Genomic DNA, 24,067 nt, shown 5'->3' with positions numbered 1-24,067 from the left:
TCATATCAAATAGTCTCCACAGAAAGTGGTAGAGAAAAGATGCTGGGCATGTCTAAAAGATCAAACATGCTGCAGTAGATTTCACCTCACCCTCAGAAAAGCAAGCCGCAAGTTCTAGTGCTAAAAAATGTCAATAGTCTCAGCCCCTGCCACATCTGGACATAGAGCTCAGCTGCCAGATATGGGGACACAGTATGGTGATCAAGTATATTTTCCCCATTTAATCATGACTAACAGTTCACACTGCCAACTCAGGGCTGAGGTCGTGCATTTTAATCAGTCAAAAAGCAATCGGCACAAATTTGAAATTTCAAACTAGCACAAACTGAAACCAACACAGAGTTTTAAAACTGTACTCTCAGCTCTAAGTCAATTGGATCTGATGTGTCAGTCCCATTGTATAGTACAAATGGTCCAGTGGGACATATGGACTGAAGAAAAAGGACGAACCTGATTTTTAAAGAATGCTGGCAGACATCGCCAAGTGCCAATTAACGTTTTTACACGGGAACAGAAACCATACCTATTAAAAACAATACTAAAGATTGATAGATCTTATTCATGCCAATGGGGAAGGAGTGGATTGTGTCCGCCCTGAATTTCATTTGACTATTTGTAGAACGCTAGCATTTACACACTGAAATTGCAGCTGCTTCTGCCTACATTGGTATATCATAAGAAAATAAGTCATCAAATTTTATGATACTGTTAATCAGCATGCTACACCTAACACGCGTGCAATTCCTGCTTTCCGTTAGCAATCACCCCAATTCCGTCTAGCCTATGGAAATCAGCCCAGAAACATATTACCAGCCATTTTTCATCGCAAAAGCCAGGGAATACAATGATGTCAAATCCGTCAAGGCTACACCGGCATCAGCCTCAGTTACTTCAAAGCTACTAATACAGACCGTCGTGTATTTGTATTAATACCTCCTTTTAGCCTACCGCTCTAGTAATGTAATGGCCATTCTAAACCTTCAAAAAATGAATAACTACAGAATTGAACGAAGCAGATTGGTTTGGCTCATAGGGTTTGAGGTCTCAGAACGACTCAGGATATGAGGGACGCAGTAGTGGGGAGCTCCGTATTAATTTTAACTCTCTTAACTTCTCTAACGTCACTGATATATCACACAGGAAAAATGAAATCTACTGCGAACGAAGGCCGGGAAAGAGGGAGAGAGATAACTCGGCAAAAGAATGGGCATACCCTCGCGCTTCGCTCTATCGCGCTTTTCCCCTCTCATTGCCACCGGTTCTCTCTGGTTCATTCACGCATATAGCTTGCAAACTTGTCACGTGCTGGCGCGCGGCAAACGATAACCGCAAATGCGCACGCCTTTAGGGAATGGGCGCGGCGCTGCCCTAGCCGAACTGTCCCCTCTCATTACTTCTGCGCGCGGCTTGAAAACGTCACGCGGCAAACGGCCGAGGGTGATGCGATCGTCTTTGGGAACGACACGCTTTCCAGTGCGTGGTGCGGAGTTCGATATATCGAACTGGTGAAACTGAGTTCGATATATGACGCGGCTTTCCTATACTTTTACATGGGATTTTCAAGGGGATATTCCGCGAGTTCGATATAACCGAACTTCGATATATCCGGGTTCGACTGTATATGGTAAGTTCAGATTTCTGCTCGGAACAGAAAGAAAAAACTCTACACCCAAATCTAGGAATGATACTGAAAGTAAAGCCGCCGGAAAGCACTTCTTTTTCTTTTATGGCTCAAAACGGGCACGAAATGGTGCACCACTGGTGAAATGCTGCAAGGCCCCTCATGAGATGAACGAGAAGTGACAGCTCGGTCTACAATGCAAGCGGCACCATCTCTCATGAATTCTCTAGCAACACTCGGGCAAAGGAATTCCATGAAAATGCCGATTTCACAGCAGGATGCACCGTGTTCACTGCTAACATAGTAATGGGTTCTGTCGTACTCACCCCTATGTTGCCACATTTGAAAGATAAGCATTCAAGTGACACTGAAGCAATACTTTACTAACAGCAAATCAAGAACTGACCTGAACCGCTTCGGCAGTTTTCTAAAGTGTCACATGAAAATTTTTGCCATACACAAAACTGTTTGCTTGCTGACATGGATACTGAGGGGAGCTTCCTTGAAAGGTCCCCAGAAAGGGGTCACCAAGAAGGGTAAACAACGCCATAACACTGATAGTTATTGAACCATCCATCATTCTCCCGCAAAAATTTTCGATCTAGCTTCTGCAACACCAGAGATATCGGCGATTAAAAATGACCCTTCCAATTTTCCCCCTCAACTCGTACGCTGAAGGGAACCATAAAAAAACAAAGAATACAAGCAAGTTCAAAGCTCCGCCCAGACATACGTCACTTCGACGAACTTCCGGTTGCCGCGCGCTCGCTCGCTGGCGTACTCGCGCCAACCCGTCCTCGCTCGCACACGCCTGAGGAGTTCGCCACTTCGCGCAGCGACGGTTAGTGTAACCGCGAACCCGTGGTTATCCTATGTTACACGGCGGACCAAACCATGGTTGCACCACTAACCGCGGTTACCGCAAACCGAGCTTGACGACCTCGGTTTGCGTCGTTAACCGAGGTTATGACGGCGTCTGTTGACGGAAGCTACTCGTCGGCGCCCGAGTGTGCGAAACGTACGAGCGGGTCTGCTTCACAAAGTTATTCATTTGCCCACTGTATCACGTTTAAAGATCGATGTATAGATTATGGTGCCGCCCGACGTCTTCGATTACGGCCGACAGCGCAGCGACTGCTTACTGAAGCCTTGTCGTGCCTACAGTATCGTTTGAACGGCTTGTTGCTGAGCAGAACGGCAAAAAATATGCGGCCTTAGCTATGAAAGTACACGAGTTTGCAACGCTTGCAGCATGGGATGCCGCGTGCAGGCTGAGGTACGTTACACAATTACCGCGGGGGTGGAACGTGCGAGCGCGGCGAACGCCGGCGCCGTGCGTGACCGTCCCTAGTCGTCGCTAGGCCTATTGTTTCGCTTCGAAGCCGCGGCGGTCGACGCTTTGGAACATGATCAACGCTGTCGTAAATCGTCTACTTATGAAACTGCCTTATAGTGATTCCTATCCTGCCATAGTAAAATAATTATAGGATTAACTCTGCCGACGCATTAATCGCAGAGCTAGTACGAGCAGATCGGATCAGCCGAAATGCACCAGCGGCAGCTGGCTTGAGCAGAAACTAGCTTGTATCACGGCTATCGCTCTTACCAGCAATTTGCTGCTGGTCAGCGATCCTCACGAGGGCTTCATACTTGATATTCGGCTCAGTATTCCAGACGCCAACAAATTTTAGCACGCTTTATTTCGGACATCGGTGCTAACGATCTGCCGTGTGGTTTGCGAACGGTATGCGGGAGGAGGGGCCACAGCGGTGATGTTTACGGCGGTCAAGGAGGTGCTGCCATCGTGCGGTGCTTGACCGTGCTGTTGACGCCTCGTCGGACGACACTCCGATACTCCTGAAACCACGTTATATAAGTAAGATATTTGTAAATGCAGCTTCGTTCTGCCGATCCCTGCGTCGCTTCGGTTGTTGCACTTAATGGGCAATGGCCACCTAACCGATAAGGGCGGCGAGCTGTAACAGCCCGCACAGAGTTCGAGCAGCGCACGAGCAGCGCACGAGCAGCGCACGAGCAGCGCACGAGCAGACGACTTTCGCAGCTACCGGAAGTGTGTTCGTGACGTCATGGTTGCAGAGACCGCAGCGAATGGCATCTTCTAGCAAGCCTTGCCAGTCAACCGACCCGTGATGTCACGGGATTAGGAAATAGTTCCATGCGACACCGCCAAGCGACATTTCCTCTGCCCGCGAATTTCAAAAAACGCTGTTTTTAAAAATTAATAATAAATCGCTGGCTTTGTTCCAAGGAGTTATACTTTGCGTTAATGCTCAAAAGGATGTGTTCTACACACTGAACACGTTTATCAGTGGTTTCTTGGGGGCCGTTTCCGTGGACCTTGAAGATGAAGCTTGGGCGAGCATCCAAGAGACTGTTGAGATACCAGAATCTTTTGAGGAATTCGTATCAGTAGATATGGATCTTGTGCGCTCCCAAAGAGCTTAGACAGTGCAATTCACATTATTATGCACGTGATTCTGCTGTGTGCTGGCGACTGGCCATGTCACATGAGCATTGCTCAGAAATGCCACAATTTTCGACCGCGAGTTTTGGAGAGCGGGAACATCCATGACTTTTCAGATATTATTTGCACTTGAAATGAAAATGCGCATTCATTAAAACTAGTCAAAATTCCTAACATTTCCATACCCATCCTTTCTGTGACACACTTGTGGAAGTGAACTGTCAACATTTGAAAGCACCGGCCTCAGTTTGGTTTCGCCCTTGCCAAAGCTTTTTAATGACCTTCTGGCATAGGTGCGAAGCAAAAATGAGCAAGAACTATTTTTGTAGCCACACGCACCACAATTTGCCATTTGGTGTAGTTTGACACACCTGACACAGCAATAGTCAATACAAAGAAGGTATCGACCACTGCATCAGCAACAGGATCTGAACAAGTAGTAAGAAAAAAAATATATATACATATTATACTCCTTTTAACGAAAGTTACCTGATAATTTTCCACCCAGCTTCATGCTGGATAAAACTAAAATAGTTAAAAATTTATGGTGTCAGGGGTGCCAAGTCCTGCACAATGCGAAATATAGCAGTAATGTTTTGTTTTTTTTCTAGAGTGCAGATATTATTACCTTGTGACGTGAAGTGGATTGAAGGCGGTGCAGCACAGCATCCTTGTTGGCTTGAAGCCCAGATGCTCTGCTTTCCTGCATCTCCCTGGGAGACGCCAATGTCGGAGTGAAGACAGTAGAGTCTTGAACTTCATCGTCACAAGTGTTCTCAACTTTGATATGACACAATATCTCAGGTGCAGAGGGTGCTGTGGAAGCCTGATCTTCAGAAGATATTTTGACTTCATGCTCCTCGGAAAGATACAACTTGGGAACACGTAGAGGAGGGCCTTGCTGGTCAGAAGTCGCTCCGTCTTCATCTGACGTCTCGGCAGAAGCAGACTTGCGATTTGAAGAGGAAGGAGAACAAAGTCATTTTCATTTTTGCTGTGAAAACAGTTACTCTTTCCAAATCCACATAACTCTAGTGAAGGCGTTTGCACTTGAAAATAACTCGCATAATTCTATGAAATAAACACTCCACAAATACTGCACTTACTGAAATCTAACACGACTTATTCTACCAAAAATTAGGGGCATATGAACGTTCAAAGTACTGAATCAAACATATCTGTTATTCAGTGCTTATATCCAACTCAAAGTCGGCGCCTCTCATAGCCTGAGTCGCTTTGGGACGTTAAACCTCACAAACCAGCCAACTAACCAACTCAAAGTCAAGCCGTGCCACAGGGCACAACACCTTTTGTGTTGCTCTGTCTTTTATTAATTCCGTACGAGGCTACCTGCCATTTATTAGTGTTCCAATTTCTCCTACAGTCCTTGCTGCTAATCATCCGCATCAGTTAAACTCCCATGGCATTCCTGCATCATGACGCCTCCTGCTTCTCATCTGTGGCCAAATCAACCCAAACAATGGACCCGACAAAGGTCCGATGTGCCATCAATGGGCGACCGTATTGTATATGACCATGTTGCTAGACAGCAATGCAACCTATGTGACTGCTGATTGCACCCCACATGTGAAGGGATCACCATGAACTGGCTGCACCATCGTCCCACTGGGCTCTCTCTTTCCTCTCCTGCCATCATACCACCGTCAGCCCCAGGTACCCCACTCCAGGTTTATCTCATTTAGGCTCTTGAATCTCTATTCAGCAAAAAAAAAAACTTCTGACCAAAATGACATTAACGCCAAATGCTGCCTTTTCTCGAAATGAAACCTGACTATGTAATTCAACTTATGACAGCCAGCCAGTCGCACAGAAACTACACACTGCCTCTCGAAAGGACGCCTCATCTTCCTAAGGAGGTAGATGATGTATGCTCTGGCATGGCAGTTTCTGTAACTTTTACGCTATTGTGCTGCTGACTTCAGAGAGCCAAGCTGGAACCCTCAAGCTTCAAAACAGTTAAAACATATTCTAGGTTTCCAAATACACTGCTATTTGCGATGAAGTCTAAGCCAAATACCATGCAACTCACTTTGAATATTTACACAGCCTTAAATAAAAGCTTTCCCATCATCCTTAGCACTTGGGTCACAGTTGTCTACAGCCTGCCTGCTTTCCCTGTACCTCTGCATTGAAGTCCATTAACAAAATACAATGTCAGTTCTGAGCCTCTGAAGAAAACTACCACCACCTCATTGCACCGCACCACCCCTGCATTGCATTATAATTAGTACCATCGCCTTAATAACGGCATATCTTGGTCCATGTTGCTGCTATTCTGCTGTTGATCAAAAACCCCCAATATGCTTGTTTCTGCCTGGTAGACCTTATAAACCTTACCATACATGCCACCTGGCAAGGCTATTAATTCTCAATGATAGAGGGGGGGGGGGGTTCGACCAAACTTTCAGGCAGCATCCAATGAGTCCTTTTGCAGGAACCTTGCAGTAGCAGACTATTCTAGCTTCAAAAATCTATCGGCATAGTTTTGCTCAAAGCAAGATCTGTATTGGTAGCCCTTCACAGCAGAAAACGCTGGAGGGTTGTGTAGCACATTAAGGAGCAGAATTCCGTTCTCGCTTCACTTTCAAGTAACTTTTGCCACTGTGACACACGCTGATGTCGCATCCACACATTGTGGAGAGAGTAAAATGTTCACCTTTTTTCAATGTTATGAACCACTGAAATACAGAAGTATAATATAGTAAAAGCTCGTTAATTCGAACTTCACGGGACCGGGAAAAAAAGGTTAGAATTATAAGATGTTCGAATTATCAAATTGCCTCGGACAATCATTTAGGTATTTACTCGCCTAACGAGCCCACTTGCATAATGAATCCACCCACCCCCATGACTAAGCATTAAAAGAAAAGAAAGAAAAGGAAGGCATCAGTCGCTAGCACTTCCCTCCGCTTCGCGCGGTCAGTCACGGTGGGTTACTGTCCACGATCAGCATCTTGGCGCACTGCCAAGCTGCGTGTTTTGAAGTTAGCTTTAGGAGGAGAGGGGGGGGGGGGAAGGGGGAAGGGGGGGTGCCAACACTTGTCCAGTTGTGCAACCCTTGTTTTCAGTATGTTCTCATGCCAAGGGCGATTGGGGCAGGCACGTCTACTGCCACTCAATGAAACGCACGATAGCAGAAAACGCCTTTTGAAGTGAACGATGCTAAAAGCCAGCGTCATGATCACGGCTGACTGCGTGCTTGTGCTTCGGTTGACAACTGATGGGTGGAAGCATGAACGACTCTTGCAACAAAAAAAAAAAAAGTTTCCTGCGTAACCTGTAACGCCAGTCCGAAGTCATAGCCTTTCATAGGCGTTGGCTGGGACCGCACCGACGATACTTATCCGTATTTCGGAATTAGCAGGGCTTAAATAAACGAGTATTTAGTTGCGATTTTCAGAGGTTGCGTGGAAGAGAGAGTAGGCAGCCAACTCCGTGGCCGCCAGCCCGTACCCTCCGGCGTCAGCCGGCCGCCGCGTCGGTCATGGCACCATTTAGGCTTTACCCACCTGTACGTGGTTTTACCTGGTTCCATCTTCTGTCCCCATTTGGACATGCACAGGCTCAAACTATGCCGCTCTTTCGCGGAGGTGATATTTTATTTTTTTTTTTTTGGGGGGGGGGGGGGGGGGGGGGGGAGGGCACATACTGTGTGCCAAGCTGCCCCGCCGCGGCAGCGCATAGTTCGAATTTTCCGTAGCGGAACCCACTCGCGTCTGATATAATGGGCTTTTTTTATACACAGATCTCTATGGAGCTTGGTCGGACCAAGTAGTGTAGTTCGAATTATCGAGGTTCGAATTAACAAGCTCTCACTGTATTGCAAAATTGTCTCAAAACTCTCTTTTGTGCTTTGATAATGCCACGAGTCTAAGCCCGCGAGAATTTATAAGTTTATACTGCGTGCCGCATACAGGAGAAATAACCACCCTAAATGCACATACAAGCAACTACAACAGCAAACATAAAATGCAACGAGCCGTACAAACTTTGGCTAGATTTGTCTTTGACCGGCTGCTTAGCCAATGGTGCTAGTGCAGCTATTGACAATGATTCTAGCAATTACGATGCACCTCCAGGGCGAATCGAGAGGGTTGCAGCAGGCATGAACTCACTGCGCTCAAGAACAATCCTTCTTCCGGCTCCATCGTTGAAAGAATCATTTCACCAGATGATGGGCCATCAGTACTGTACCAAGGGACATCCTGATCCAAGTCTGCATGCCTCAGTAGATACTCTGAACAAGATGCATTGAAAAAATGAGCCACTCTTTGATTCAATGACAAGGAAAAAAAAGAAAGCATTCCTGCATGCAAATATAATGCTGATCCTGTGTGCAGCCTGTTCAGTTTGTTGCAGCTACTCAAGTTTGCTGCATTAACAACACTTTCAGCCATGTCTTGTGCTACAACTTCAATCAGGGTTGCTTTGGTCTAGCCGACATGCTTAGCACATCATGCATATCCGTGTAGTAAATGCTACCTGTGGCTCTTCAACCTGACATGTAATTTCATTTGATGTGAGCACTAACTGTAGAACCGAGATCAACCAAAAGAAGTGCAAAATTAAACACAAGAAGCATCAACAAATGCATTCAAGGAAAGCAAGATATTTGTACAGTGAACCATAAGATTATGACAGCAACAACATTAGGTAAGTCAGGTGTTAAACTAGCTGTACAAATGGTTGCAACATCTGAAGAGCTTCATAGCTGCAGAGTCAGAATACTGTTAAACCTGGTTATAACGAAATTGTAAAATGTCCGCGATTTTTCATTACGTCCAGGTTTTCGTTACATGTAGTTTTTGCCTGAAAAAAGGAAAATGTAGAACGAAAGCCAGATTAAGAACTGATGCAAGGGAAACCACCTTGAAAGTGTTTACAGCAAATAAAAATTATTTAAAGTCATAGAAGCTGTGAAATGTATCGCAATCGCGCTGGTAGCACGGTGCAACTGCGGCGGCAGCCTCCTCCTTCTCTGCAGCTCACGTGACGCGTCTACGAGGGAGTGGGGTGGAAGAGGAATCAGTCTGGGGTAGAGTGCGCGCATCGTTGGCGCCGCCGCCGCGCGTGCACTTGTCCACCACCGTTGCCCCAGTAAACCCACTCTGCCTCGCGTCCCCAGCGCGCTCCGCTGTTCCCACCAACGTTTATAAATATACATACTTGAGTTTCAAAACTCTCCGCCGCGCCCATAAGGAAGAGCCGGCCAGCCGGCGGCGCTGCTGTCGAGGTTTGAGCTATGGAAGCAGACGTCATCTGCTAGTACCCAGCCTTTCGCTTACACAGGGAGCTCCTAGATCGCTTGTACGACTGAATTTTGTTTGCTAACCTTTTCGACTTATGGTAATTTTATCATGCGGCGAAAAGTTCAAACTTTGCTGTCTTCGCTGGAAGAAGTACATATTCACATTTACCAGCTTCCATCGTAGTGAAGAGCGCTCGGTGTGTTTTTCAGCGTGGTGACTTTTGAAACTGCACTTTTATACAAGCGTGTGATGATGCACATTGTGGCATCATGTAGAACAATTGTGCTTCAAGCAGCGGCTTCAAAGCCGCAGAAAGCTTATGTTTCTTTGCGAAAACCGTGCGGCTGATTTAGCGTGTCACGCCTGTGTAGGGTGGCGGACTTGACTGCGTCCGTTTTCGTTCCTATAATGTTTAAAGTTCTGCTCTTGTGGCTAGCGACACGCCTCAAATTATATTATTTGCAAATGCGATACTTGCTATATCCATTCTAGCATGACAAAATGCCCGAGAATTTCATACTAACATCCAGCGCGCTGGTTGTGGTCGCTTGCACTGACCGCAAGCGCACCTCAAGGCAAGGTAGAAGTCGGAGGTGGAATGCTTTGCAGCTGACGTTCTCCGCAGCCCACCTTCATTCTGTAGCCTTTACTGTGCAGCCTTTTTCCACGCTTTATAACACTAAAATAATGTGTGTAATGTACCAAGAATAGGGTGAATTATGTTCGAAATGAAAAGCTTGAAGAAAAAAAAAGGAGAACTGTCACACAAGCTTTGCCTTCTTTTGTGTTGTGCCATCATTGCACAGTTGTTCTCTTGGCACTTTACACGTGCAAAAAAGTGCATGCGAGTGACTAAATAAAAATGTATTACTTCGGCTCTATATTAATCTGTGAGTAGCCAACCCTATTCGTTCCAGTTTCAGTTATCCTGTCCAATACCTTACAGAAAAGGTCGCCAAATACAGCTAGTTTGCTGGCTTTGCTTATGGTATTCTTTACAGTGTTTACAGACACTCTAGTTCCAGTTCTGTTTGAAGAGTTTCTGGAACCACTGACATCACTCTGGGCACATCCAAGGCAAAACCTCATGTTGTGAACAATTTGCACTATCGCTTCCATGTGTTTTAGCACGCGCATCAGCACTTCGATAAGCGATCTTTGTAGCAGAATTTCCATTCCCTGAAATTAGGTATGTAAGGTCCTCCCTTATCACGATGCTTTTGAGGATGGATAACACACCTGTTATCATGCCTGCTTCATAAAAAAACCGCTTGCCGAGGGTCTACAGGCTCCTCTCGCACAACTGAAAATTGCCAGTTTCGAGGCAGTTGCAGCGACGTACCATTCTCGATTATGCTTTGTCAGTATCAAAATCATTCGGAACCTCCTGTGACTCTTCATGAGGGGACTGACAAGCCACAGGCGTTTATGGCGTGCTTATGCGTTATGTTTATATCTGACGGCTGGAAATGAACGTGGCACACTTTGCATGTTTTGATGAGTAGCTTGTCAGTGCAGGGGATCACTCTAGCCCACCTCTCAAGAAGCTGCGGGTGCGATGGTGGAGCAAAAAAAGCGCCTCTTTTCGTGGCTACTTCGGTACCCGCTCGCACAGCTAAGCACGAAGCAGATCGGCATGCTGGAAAGTCGATGGAGCTCAATTGGTGTCCCGACTGGCCCGCGGCAGCCGACCGAGAAAGTTTACGACTTCGCAGGAAAACAGTCAATGTCTAACGAAAGTCACGAAGTATTCGCACATCCACAGGCATGAAATAAAATAAAAACAAAGCTGGGACAGCTGAGCTACTGAAAAAAACTGCAGCAACGCAACCACCCGCACACATAACGCAAGCCAAACGTTGGCGCAAGCGTCGACTGCAGCGCCCTCACACTCCCTAGGCGCAAGTCGCGCCCGGCTCCGGCAAGGGAGTTTCGAAACTAATGTATATCTATAAACGTTGGTTCCCACTACCGGCACACGGGAGCCCGCGAGCAACCGCGTGGCAGCGATGGACGTGTGCTGCTCGCTTCGTGTCTTTTTTGTTATTTTTTGCCGCTTTTAAGCATGAACTATTGTAGTGCCATGTTCTGACAGCGAAAGAAGCAGCGACTGCTGCGTCTGCCAAGGAAATGCGACGTCGGCACTGAAACACGGCGCATTATATGAACTGCGGTCACTCGATGCTATAGCAGGCATTCTTCTCACTTCAGTTCGTGTTTTATCGTCCTGAAACTTGGGAGGTTCTTGCTAAATTTCCAATAGTTCGGCACTAGCTAGGAAACAGTCAGCGCCGCGAGTTCGTTATATCAAGGTCAACCGCCGCAACATGTTCGTTACATAGACTTTTCAAATGCATGCACTTCAATGGGGGTGGCGTTGGGGAATTGAAAAACTTCGCAATCTCAAAGAATCCACAACATGGAGGTTCGTTGCATAGAGGTTTAATTGTATCTGGGACCAAGGATGCAATGCAAGGAAATAACCTCACTTCTCAGTCAAATGTGACCAATGACTGCTCGGCACTGCCAGGAGTTTCAGGCTGAACAAGGCAACAGAGCAGGACAGTAAACTCTCATTAATTTCGCCTTCATGAAACAAGAAAAATAAATTTTCTAATTAACTGAAAGCTCGAATTATCGAATAGACCTGAAAAAACTGCCCAAAATTATTTCCATTACAGTAACTTCGTCGAATGAATACCCATATGACGGTTGTCTGCATTAGAGGTGAAACTTAAGAACGACGGTTTCTCCCAGTTTCGTACTTTGTTTTGCACGTACTGTCAGGAACACTGAAGAAGTGTTTCAAAAACATAAAGGTCGCCACTACTCTTTTTGCATCATGTGCTTCACAAAACAGCCCCATCCCGTTTTGATGATGCTCCACTGCTCTGTCAATGTGGTAAAGCACCACGATGGAGCTTGATGTGCAAGGAAACTGCACACGACCAGCACGCAGTTTCAGCATACTGGAACCAAGCAGCATATGGACACATGTCATAGGGGCACATGCGTAGGCATTAGAACCCCATGATACCATCTTGAAATAAAAATAAAAACACTTAGCACCAAGAAGCGTTCGAGACGCCGCGCGCCTCATTGTAGCCAAGGGATAGTGTGAAGTTACAAAAAAAAAAAAAAAGTTATGCAACTAAGTTATATTTCTGAAATGGCAAGTGCGTGCATAGTCACCAAGGTCACCACTGTTTCCTAGGGTCCTAGGGGGTCTATTTGGGTGATTGCTGGTTGGGGGGTCATATCATGATGCAATTCCCCCCTTCCGAATTAACGAGTGTGGGCAGGGTAGCGCTCCTAGTTTGATTTACCCAAATATTGAAATTGACGGGGTTGAAGATTTTACAACATACATACAGAGGAAAGCATAAAAGTATGCTTCTTCATTGTATTGCTGATCATCGGGACATCAGACGCTCAATTTAAAAGTGACAAATGGCATAATTTACGAAAGTAGGAAAAACAACCACATGCTGCCGGAAAGACCCCAAACAATCTGCATTTAGTACCATATCTCATTTAGTACCACTCTGCTCTGCATTTTCTACCAACAGAGCTATGGTAGCAGCTGCTCCACCCCCCGTCCCATACCATGTACCTACATAGCAATTCTTTTCTCATTAGAAAATAGACGGCTATTTGAAAGATATCACTGATACATCAGTGAATGTGCCCTGTACGAGTAGACTGAATGGAAAAGTAGAAATTCTCTGTTATATATATGGTATGGTGAGGCCATCAAAAAATAAAAAATAATGTGCCTGTTTCTGTGATACATATACTATGGTGAGGCTGCCTAAAAGTAATACAGTGAAATTAAAACTAATTCGGCAAAAAAATTATTCAGGTTTCTAATTTTTTGTCTGATGGCATAAGATTATAACGCGAAGAAGGTGTCCGTCACCATGCACAAGATGAAGCTAGCAAGTCGTTCCAATATCAAGTCATGAACATACACATTGTCCTGCATTAAAAGGGTCACATGTTCTAATCTCTGGTCCCGGGACAACTGAAAATGGAGCCGTTGGAAAATGCTAAAGAACAAGGCACAGGTGCAGCAACGAGCGGCTGCTTTTATATTTTTTTTTTTTTTTTCAGTGGATATCAGCAGTTACACTCCACTACCACTCACTCCCATCTGATGAATGGCAACTCGTCCATGTTGGTAAGAATGTCAACAATTTGAATCGACCTGTGGGTACCATATTTCCAAATTATGTCACTTTTTTTTTTTAATTTTGTCAGTGAGTCTTATCCACCGGTGCAACTTATGTATGAAAGAAATCCGGGTCGCGGTGGCCACGCCTGGCCCGTGCCCGAAAAGGTATCAGTTCGCGGCACGATGTCAACGGACGTTAAAAGACCGTGATTATTTCGGAGCCCATAACTCATAGCCCATATGTTAAACCCAACAATATACATGGTAAACTATCGGGTGGGCGGTGCAGGCATGCGCCCGGGCTGGAAAATTACACGCCACAACTGTGCGCCATTTTCTGCCATGCACAGTAGCTGCATTTCGAAAGAACTCAAAAGTAATATCAAGTTGTCTCGCAAAAACAAAATGCAACTTGTATGTTTATATAGACAGTTTAATTCTGAAGGAGCAAACAGTGTTGTTCATTTGAAAATGGTAGCTTGCCGGTAACATGTTTTAATTTCCGAGCCCCTTCTGTTCGCATTATTTCCATCCCCCATGACATCTTTATTGTATTCATCGCTGTAACGGCTTCACAGCCTGGACGCCACAATTGGTAACCAAAAAAGAAAGCAAAAGAAAAACAAACAAATGTCGTAAAATAAAAATTCCCTTCTTTTCAACACTACTGTGCACTGAACCACAGTGAAGACACCATGTCACACCTGTGTCAAGCAAACACTTCATGCCTACTTCTTTGTTAAAATTAATTCCTAAGAAAAGCAGAGACTGGACATAAGTTAGCAAAAAGTAACTACCCAAGTCGTCTTTGGGAAACCGCCTGAACCGGAAGTTCTTCTCGGGCAGAACACCTTGCCAGCTCTCCACCACTTCAAGCCGCATCTTGTTTGCCGCCGCACGAAACCTCTGCTTTGCTTCTGTACTATCGCATGGCTTCCGCCGCTTCTTTTCCTGATGCCAGGCCTGCAGAAAGGTTACGGACTTCAGAATATATGCCAGCAGTGATTGGATGAAACACAAAACTGCAAATAAAGCCATCAGGATGCATATGTACGAGTAACACTTTCTGGGCCTTGCCCGTCTTCCACGCGTCTACCTCTGTGCTGTCGCCACGTCACAGGCAAGCAGTTGCCGCTGACGTGCCTTCCTGCTCCCAATGGCCCCAACCGAGATAGCGCTCCTGCTTATGGCAGTTTTGCTGACATGTGGCTCTGACCTCCTGATGGCAGCACAACAGTTTTTACTTGCACCAATGATGTTCACTATGGCTTTTCATCACGGTTCCTGAAGGAACACCGAGAAAAAGTTCGCCTGCATAGACAAGTTACTGCCTTCTAACGACGAAACAGGCAATTTATTTTACTTTACTAGTACTGTCAGCCTTATACACGGTCTTGGGCAGGAGTGGGTGGTCATGACCATACAGAATGCGTAGATATGGCAAGCAAGTGCATATCAAATTAACAGATGATCACAAAGACAAAATTCATATGGTTCGTTTCTCAATGCGCAATTGTGACTGGAAAGAAAAACAAGATGTGTCATGGGTGTAACTGGTAACAGGTTGACAGCATATTACAACACACTATAATTTTTAGTCAGAAGTGCGTCTGTGAACGCATCAAGAGTGGAGCATTCAAAAGTTTGGCCATCCAGTGCATTCCAGTTGCATGTCGTTCTGAGGGGGGGGGGGGGGGGGGGGGGGAGTTTTTGAACATGTTGGTTTTAGAAGTGAAATCCTTGACCTTTTTGCTAAGGAATGATCGAGTAGTATGCGCATTTACGGGTTGAACGTATTTGTTTTTGTCTATTCGTATTTTTTAATTGTGCGGTAAGTAATAGAACTTCTTTTACAGTATCGGAGTGATTCCAGTGTTTCTAAGCAGCCTGCAAGAGACAAGCGGGGGACATGCGCCAACTATAGCAGTTGTAGATAAACCTCGCGGATTTGCACTGAACATTTTCTAGTTTTGCTGTTTGTTTTTGTGAAGGGGTCCTATACAGTGGCTGCGTATTCCAAAATTGGTCTGATGCAAGTTTTGTATACTAGTAGTTTTATTTCAGGCAGGGACTTTCCGAGGGTTCTTCTTAGATATCCCAGTCGCTGCATTGCTTTATTTTTAATGTAGTCTATATGCTGGTTCCAACTAAGGTGAGGTGTGATTATGATTCCCAGGTTTCGATGGCCGATGGCGGCAGGTACTGCCACTATCGGCCATTTCCATACCGGTGCGCGAAGAGTTTTTGTGTGTAGACCTCCAAGGCTCTACTGCATTGCCATTCACATCCAAATGGTGATCATGGGTGTCCTTGTTGCTCTTGACATCAAGATATTTATGCAAGTGGTAGAAAAATTTTTCAATCCACTTCTCTCTGCAAAGTATGCAGCTTTTGCTACCAAACATGTATCAACCAAAGATTTTTACCAAGAACAACAACTGGATGGTGTTGCCCTTGGTGCTCCTTTAAGTCAAGCATCCTTCACCTGCATCACACTACACCATTTCACATTTTAACTCGAATTCTTCAAGGTACATTAACACCTTCAGCATTCATTGAGTGGCTGAAAAAGAAAGCAGAAGTAGATATGGTGCTTGGTTGCAATAAGAAGTCCAGTGATGCAGCCGTACCACTGGCATAGAAGAATAAAAGGCCTCAACCTCACAGCAGTTCTGCAAACCACTACTCCGAACTGAAACTGCAGTAGACAGAAATGAACAGAGTAGACAAAAATAAAGTTGAACGGGCCAATATAACCACCATCTCTACATATATGAAATTATGTGCAAAAATACATTTGTACATATTCAGAAGGGGGCTAGACTTTTGGTCTCAGCTGTTGCTCATAGCTGCTACACAACTGCAGTGAAGCCTAAGCAGCTTTGACTTGATGAGCAGATGCTTCAAAAATGTCATTATGTAGGAAGCAATGCAACCACTGAAATTTGCGCACGTTGGTAGCAGCACACATGATGATGATCCTTGAGGCCAAACCTGGCACACACTGTGCCAGTTTCACATTGTTGCCGACTGCTTGAGTCATCAGTGGAAACTTTGAGGGGCCAATACCACAAGGATTTCACCAGCCGGGATTTCACAATGTAAAACAAAGTAACATCAGACGGCCTTCCAGATGTCCATGTGGAAATGTCAGATCACACGGACAAGAGGAGCAGCTGTTTAAGAGAAGAGGTTCCAAGCAGTAAGAAAAGAGAAAAACTGTGCCTGTGATGCATCAGTTACCACGACGGCAATGCAGAGGCAAGTGAAAAAAGCCTGATGTTGCCAGGAAAGTATGGCACCATGCAATGAACTTGTCCAAAATTCAAGCAGCCACGCAGTCCAGTAAGGCAGCACTCAAGCCAAACTCCACACTGCTGACTGCCAAAAAGAGGCAGTCAACATGTTGCAGAATGCTTTGAAACCGTGGCTCCTCAAAGGAGATACAGTGGCTTCACTGTGCTTCTACTGCAATGACCAGTGATGGTATACCATAAAAAGTGCAACGTCTTCTTCAGGTGTCCTAGAGCTGCCATTGCCATGCTTCCATAGCAGTTGGAAAGTTCCTGACCCTCGGTCGAGCCAACGAAGCCGTTCACCAAAGGTTCCCAACTCCAGGTGAGTGAAGAGAAAGTGGAAAAGCTTGCCCGTGAAACGCCTCGGCATCTGCAAGCAAACAGGAGTGAAGCCACATTGTTTCCAGTGAAATCAACTGAAAAGAAACCATATCAGCATCGGCCACTGCTAGAGTCAATACCGCTACACAATTAATGAGACCGCAATGAAACTACAATAATTATGATCACTTTTTGAAACCACCAAGAAAACAGAATGCAAACCATTAATAAAATATGTGCCATTCACAAGAAAGTGTACAATGATTGCTGAACATGAAAAGCTATGTTAATTTTTTTTCTACTAGCAATTGTTATAGACAAAAAGGGCTGCAAAAAAAGCTGATGGCTTCACCCCTTCCCCCGTCTCCCTCAAGACCCCTCACTCATATCATACTGCCACACTTTTTTTAATCTTCGTCATTCAAATGCTGTATTGGGTGGAATGACAAAATCAATAGAACGGGAGAGAAGATAGATACACGCACTTCTCTTTGTCCCGTCCAACGTGAACCAACCAGCCAGACTCGACCCTCAGCTTGGGCTAAAGTTACGATCTTTCATTCCAGCAACAATGTTAACACATATATCACCAAGTAGCCATTAGAAGTCACTTCAGTGAGTAGTAATACAGAGAGCATAATTAGACTACCTTGGAATATTTTACGAAATTAACAGAATAAAAGCAAAACTGGCCTGTTGCACAAGGACATTCGTGCTAATGCACCATATTACCTTATCCCCTTCAGGCCCCAATTAAGTTTTCTGAAAGGAAACATTTTTTTGCAACATGCATGGTCAGTATTAAAGATTATGCAAAACTGTTTATATTTTATTCACATCCACATATGTGGACATGGCGCCTCAAAGTTGCTACATAAATGAAAGCATTGCAACATTTTTAGCATTTTCTAACATTAAGCATGACTAAATGTTATCCTTTAAGAATGCCTTGATACCTTCATGATTGGGACATCTGCACGCAATCAGCGTATTACGCACTGTTCTTGCACAAAATAACGAAGCTCCGCAAGCAGAATGTGCCACTTTAACAATTTCGGCATTAAGACGCCGTGTCCACATATGTGGACGCGAAACTCTGAAAGTCCACTGAAGCACTTTTTCTTGTTTAAGATAATGGCATGCAACATGTACATTCCATTACTGACACATTCATTGCAATAAATAGTATTATTAGGTGTCGGTTTAGAAAGAGGCATGCAAAATTAAGAGCTACTGATTCGTCCGGCCATAAAACGCTGCGACATCCACCTTTACTTGCTGTTTACAAACATTTCACTGTAGCAACAAGAGATGGCGTCACATACTCAACATAGCGGGTCCAAATTTTACGGTGTCAAATTCCATCTTTATTCATTCATAAACCTTTATTCATGAGTGTGACCTGAAGCTTAGAGGGGAAGGGGGTGGGTTAGGTGCGGTTACCAACGTCAAACACAATCTTAATGCCCTGCTAGACTTCATGTCGAAACCTGGCGCCCTCCATCTTCACTTGCTGTTTACAAACACATTTCGCTGTAGCAACAAGAGATGGCGCCACATACTCAACAGGGCAGGTCCAAATGTTACGGGTGCCAAATTCAAAGGCAGAAATTCGCATTCTGTGTAAAGATATAATAAAATTTGGGTCTCGCCCACATATGTGGATACAGCACATTTAGATCTATGAGGAGTCCAGCTGGTCATATCATGAAGGCATAAAGACTGCACACAAAACTGGATGACAAAAGGTTAGAATAGAAATACACATGCATTTAACACTGACAGAGCATGCTGCTGGGCTAGTTGGTCCACAGCTTAAATTAAAAACAAACAGTGAAAGCCTGAATGATGAACACAGGAGAAAAGGCAGGCAGGTCATGCATCTGTACAGTCTGATACTTCTCCGAGTGGTCTGCAGCATCGGCGGCCTATTGGGTCGCCAATGTTGCAGACAATGCAGCTTTTGTGCTGTCTCGTGTAGGGTTTTATGGCTCACAAGAACTAAAGCTATCATGCGCCGACGCAATCGAGCACTTCTGATTGAATCAGGCAAATACATTATCCAAAAAAATCATAGATGGTTGCATGCTATCTGTCCAATGAATATGAGCATGAATCTGCAAGTGGTTTAAACGATAAATGTGTTTTAAGAAGCACATTTATTGTCACAATTCTGCTTTTATACAAGTGACTCCCCACATTATCAATATAACTATTGATTACTCGACTGAAACCACTCAATCCACCATCAAAATCATTTTGTACCATAACACGCCAGTAGTTATGCAAATACTCGCAACCATAACTTTCGAATCTGTCTCAGAGAGCCTAGTGGCTTTGAAGCAGAGGGACACTGCATGCTCCAGGCTAAGCTTGAGCGGTGGCTCAAGCTTTCCGGAGTGGAAGCAGGCTTCAGCATTTTGGAGCAGCCAAGGGAGTAGTAATAATGCCATTTTGGAGCAGTAAAAGAAGAGTTTTGGAGCATGTTTTTAGGATTGAACGCTTTTAATAACTGCAATTTTCTATTCCTGACATACACAAACTTTTTTTTTTCCAAGTTCAATGCTCGGCTTGACTGTACATGCATCTCTGACAATCTGACAAGACAAGACAGTCAAAATATGTACAGATGCTTAAAATATCACAGCTGACCTGAGCAATAATTTGGAACACTAGCTTATGGAATGCTTTTTTAAACGCTTCACGTCTGTAAATCAAGTTTTTATAAAAGCTTTTGACCACTTGATAGATTCAAACGTGGAATTCACCAAAGTACATTGATGCACTCAAGCACCACTAGTTTGAAATTCACATCGATGAACATCACATTTATGCTATCTTGTGCACATCCTTTTCGATCCTATGCTTGGGTCTATAAATTTCTGAGCACTGGTCAGTGCTGCCTGCAAGGAGGATCGACAGCACTCATAGGTAGCCTTTTCTCCCCTCAAGATTATTCGTAATTTTCTGCCAGTGGCTCCTCATGTTCTTGCCTTAGTGACGCTGAGGCTACCTTAAGTTCAACATGTTAACATATGCCCTGTATGGCTTTCCAACTCCTCCTGAGAAAGTTTATAGTGATACGCATATTCGTGGCATCGCCCTATAACACTTCAAGTGTGATTTTGCCTCGTAGGTTTGGCACATTTGTTCTTAACAAATAGGCTCGATGGTGAAGTATGTGCTTGTTTTCACAGCAGAATCATTAGAATGACTCACATAGTTCATTGCAGACATAAAAGTTTCCTAGGTCCACTGAAAATAAAAAATACCGGGTTCTGCTAAATTTGACGGCAAAACATTAGGGTTTGAAGCAGTTTCGGAGCAATGTTTCACACTGGAGCAGGGAAAGCAGTTTGGGGCAGAATGAAGCAAATGGAGCAGCACTTCCACCCCTGAGCTTTCAGCGCCGATACATAAGCACTACCGCGTGCGTGTCCACCTTCCACAAGTGCGATTCACTTCAAAAGACATCCCATTTGCTGCTTTTCATTTCAAGAAAATAAAGTGCTCGAAACTCATCTCTTGTTACCTGCCAACCTTTCACAAAAATGATACTTAGAACTACGACAGTTCATGCAATCACTGAATAATTCGCGGTTAAGCGCGTGCTCGCAGCAACACTCAAAATGACAATCGTATAACAAGGGTCCAATTATTACGCGCTAATTTCGCAAGTTTTTTTCGCTTGCGGGATCGAATTCCGGACGCGGCGGCCGCTTTTCGATGAAGGCGAAAAGAAAGGCGCCCGCGCGCCGTGCGATGTCAGTGAACGTTAAAGAACCCCAGGTGGTAAAAGACTCCGAAGCCCTCGACTACGGTGGCCCTCATAGCCTAATTCGGTTTGGGTCGTTAAACCCTATAAATCAAACGAAACCATTTTCGCTAGGAGCGAGCTGCATTTCGGCGGGCATCCATCGACGAGTCGACGCGCGTCTCACGACGCCCGTGTACCCCTCGTGGAACGCATGCAGAACGCAACCGCGAAAGCGGTCACAGCTATGGTCACAGCACGACGCTACGCCCCGTGTTTTCGCAGCGCTTGCGCAGAGCGGAGGAAGCCCACACCACTCGGCTTTCAGCGAACGATTACTACAAGAAAGAAAGCCTACTGCAAGTATGTACACGTTTCTAAGATGAAAAGAGCAAGTAACTTACGAATTACGCTATCAGCTCGTTGTTATCGCTTTTTACACAGCCGGACAGCGTTCTCACATTTCACGCTTGCCGATCTGACATAACATGTGGAGCACCATCAGATTGGTTAAGACTGCAGACTTCGATCCCTAAAATATATGCAGCACAAGCAATTTCGAACAGGCGGACGCAAGCAACGTTGCTGAACGGATTTTTAGCGACTGGACGATGATGAAGCCATGCATGGCCGGAAATTATGTCTCTCTGCAGACAGCGTGTGAATTAAGCCGCAAAAATACTTACTGTTAATACTTACGGTTTTGTTAGAAAGCCCAGATCATTCCCTGTTAGTTTATTTTCTCTCAGACTGTGAACTGACGCTAGCAACTTGCACGTGAATGCTTTTTCGCGGCAAGCTCGTTACCCGAGCCCTTCGTGACGTCATACTTTGAAAATGAACACTAATATATTTTCACGCTAATTTAACGGCCAAATTGACATTTTATTCAATCTTGAGACGCAATTTAAGCGCAAAAAGTGTCCCTGTCAGAAAACTGCCGTAACGCAGCAGCTACTCGCGTAGCTAGCCTGCTAGCCTCGTTAAAGCTCACTTTAGCCTCGTCATCCTTGTTTTGGAGCACGCACGCGCGCGCGCGCGAAATCGCGCGCGCGCTTTCGAACTGATGTCACGGGTGTGTGGTGGCTTGCTTCAGGACGAGCTGGACGGCCCGAATTTACCAACTTGAAAAGGGGTTAGAACCCCATCGCTGCAGACACGGCTGGCAAATGGGCTGCCGAGGTGCGCGAATGGGTAGCCAAGGCTGATGTGGTGCACAAGTATGAAAGAGAAGGCCACCGCAGAGCATCGGTCAGCGCCTGTTATTTGAGTTTAGAGCGGGAGCTCTCAGAAAGCTGACATGTCGAAGCCGGCACGACGCAACGATCTCGTGCACAGTCGAACACATTGTGACATTGTGTATAGTGCGGTGCGCAAGTGACGCAAGCACATAAGTACTTCGCAAGTATCTGACCAATGCAGCTGCAGGACTCCACACTCGCGCAGGCGTTGGCTAGACGTGACGATCCTTCCGGTGGAGGCACGAGTGTCGCCTCTAGAACAGCCGCTGTGCAGGCAGCCAAAAAGAGACTCTCCGACTGGAGGTTCAGTATATGGTCAATGCCTCCTGGTTCAGTGTGCAAGCCTTTGTTTATAGTATTTGATGTGTGCTGTGTACTCTTTGCTGTGTTGTGTTTTCCTTCTTTCTTTTCCTACGACAGGGGCACCGCTGTCATCACCTGCATGGGACGCGTTCGCAGCAGCTGAACGAGTCCTTGGATCATCTGACAGAAATGCACAAATTACTAACGCGAAAGCGTTACTTCGTTATGTTCACAGATTCCTGTCCGCAGACCGCGTCAGCAAAATCGTGTCCGCAGCAGTTGCGGGTAATTGAGAAGTGGTAGAGGTTAATGAGTAGTGTCAATCGATAGAGGCTGATTGCGTAATGTTGCTGCAGAAAAATTAATTAGGCCAATAAGTTAATTACGTAATTAATCACAGGCAAAAAATGTAAAAGTTGTCCACAGCAGTTGTGGATAATTGAAAAGTGGTAGATCAGATTAATGGGTGGTGTCAATCGATAGAGGGTGACGTAATATGTTGTGTCCGAAATAATTATTCCAATAGGTTAATTAGGTAATTAGAGGCAAAAAGGGTCTCATATTAGCGAATGTATTGGCGCCACAGTTGAATGTATCAAATATACTAACACTGTTAATTAAATCAGTCAATTAGGGTGACGTCAAAGATGTGACGTCACGGAACCGGAAGTAGAGTCGAAAGAGCTAGGGCATATAAATTCGGGATTGGCGCTGAAATTAGTTAACAAGTGAATTAAGCAACTATAGAAGCAACCATGCAGCATCTGTTCTTTCGCATTACTCCAATGCAGATTCTGCAGTGCTCTTTAATATTTTAGGCTCTCTATCCTGGTGCATAGGCTTACGCCAGATATTTATGGAAGGCAAACAGTTTTTATCATCTGGTGAAGCCCAAAAACGTTTCATATGTAGCTGGCATTTGAATAAGCTAGCAGCACGAACGTCATGAAAAGTGCCATTGTATTCGAATACAAAATGGCTTAGAATTCAGAATTAAATGTTTTTATGAAAACGCAAAAGATGCATTTTTATGCGTTTGGCATGCAGTTCTCCAGCGCTGCAACATATTCTGTAATTAAATTTTCTAGCGCAGCATTAAAAAAAAAAAAACCGCCCCAGTGGCAGTTCGTACTCGGCTGCCTCTCCGAATAAGCCTTGAATCACTATTTTCGACCATTAATTGTAACGAAATAAACCAATTTCAGTCTCATCTTGTTTGCCATGCTTCCTTCCTCCATTTAATTTGGCAGTGGCTTCCCACAGATCGTAACCATTATCGACGCGTCATTCCGCCCAATGTACAGAACCGATCGACGTGCAGAAAGCGCATCCACGTAAACGCGCAGACCCGCCAGCCTCGAGCGCCTCGGTGGCCGAACGCGCCGCAGCTATACCATGGCTATACCACAGTGCCTAGAATATGCTATTCTAGGCACTATAGCTATACTAGGGACCCTAACTCATGCTCTATAAAAATCCCATAGGGATCCACGAACCGAATGCCGGAATCGCACGCGCTGCCAGAGCGGGGGCTGGCGTGGGGCTTTGGGTGGATGGATGGAATATAGGAGCGTCCCCTTCGAAACGGGTGGTAGCATGTAG

The 24,067-nt window shown here is 45.1% G+C and overlaps 1 protein-coding gene across 4 annotated transcripts in view; it reads right to left on the bottom strand.

The window, feature by feature from the left end:
* LOC146184417 (uncharacterized) overlaps positions 1-21,875 on the bottom strand; it is a 47,104-nt gene extending 25,229 nt beyond the window's left edge. The window contains exons 1-6 of one of the 4 annotated variants that reach the window (XM_084609378.1): positions 21,621-21,875; positions 20,387-20,422; positions 17,043-17,216; positions 14,348-14,513; positions 8,243-8,364; positions 4,735-5,055 (exon numbers count right to left, since the gene is read on the bottom strand). In XM_084609378.1, the coding sequence (XP_084465504.1) occupies positions 4,735-5,055; positions 8,243-8,364; positions 14,348-14,513; positions 17,043-17,216; positions 20,387-20,404 (801 nt within the window). In that variant the 5' untranslated portion in view covers positions 20,405-20,422; positions 21,621-21,875. Of the gene's footprint in view, positions 1-4,734; positions 5,056-8,242; positions 8,365-14,347; positions 14,514-17,042; positions 17,217-20,386; positions 20,423-21,325; positions 21,525-21,607 lie in introns of those variants that run through there. The other 3 variants (XM_084609381.1, XM_084609379.1, XM_084609380.1) reach the window with 3 other exon arrangements.
* Between the last annotated feature and the right edge of the window lie 2,192 nt (positions 21,876-24,067).

Source organism: Amblyomma maculatum, chromosome 7 (genome assembly GCF_055883805.1).
Source record: "Amblyomma maculatum isolate TAMU_Amacu chromosome 7, ASM5588380v1, whole genome shotgun sequence".
NCBI classification, from domain to species: Eukaryota; Metazoa; Arthropoda; class Arachnida; order Ixodida; family Ixodidae; genus Amblyomma; species Amblyomma maculatum.
The sequence above is the reverse complement of the archived record's forward strand: the minus strand, read 5'-3'. Positions and strand labels throughout refer to the sequence as shown.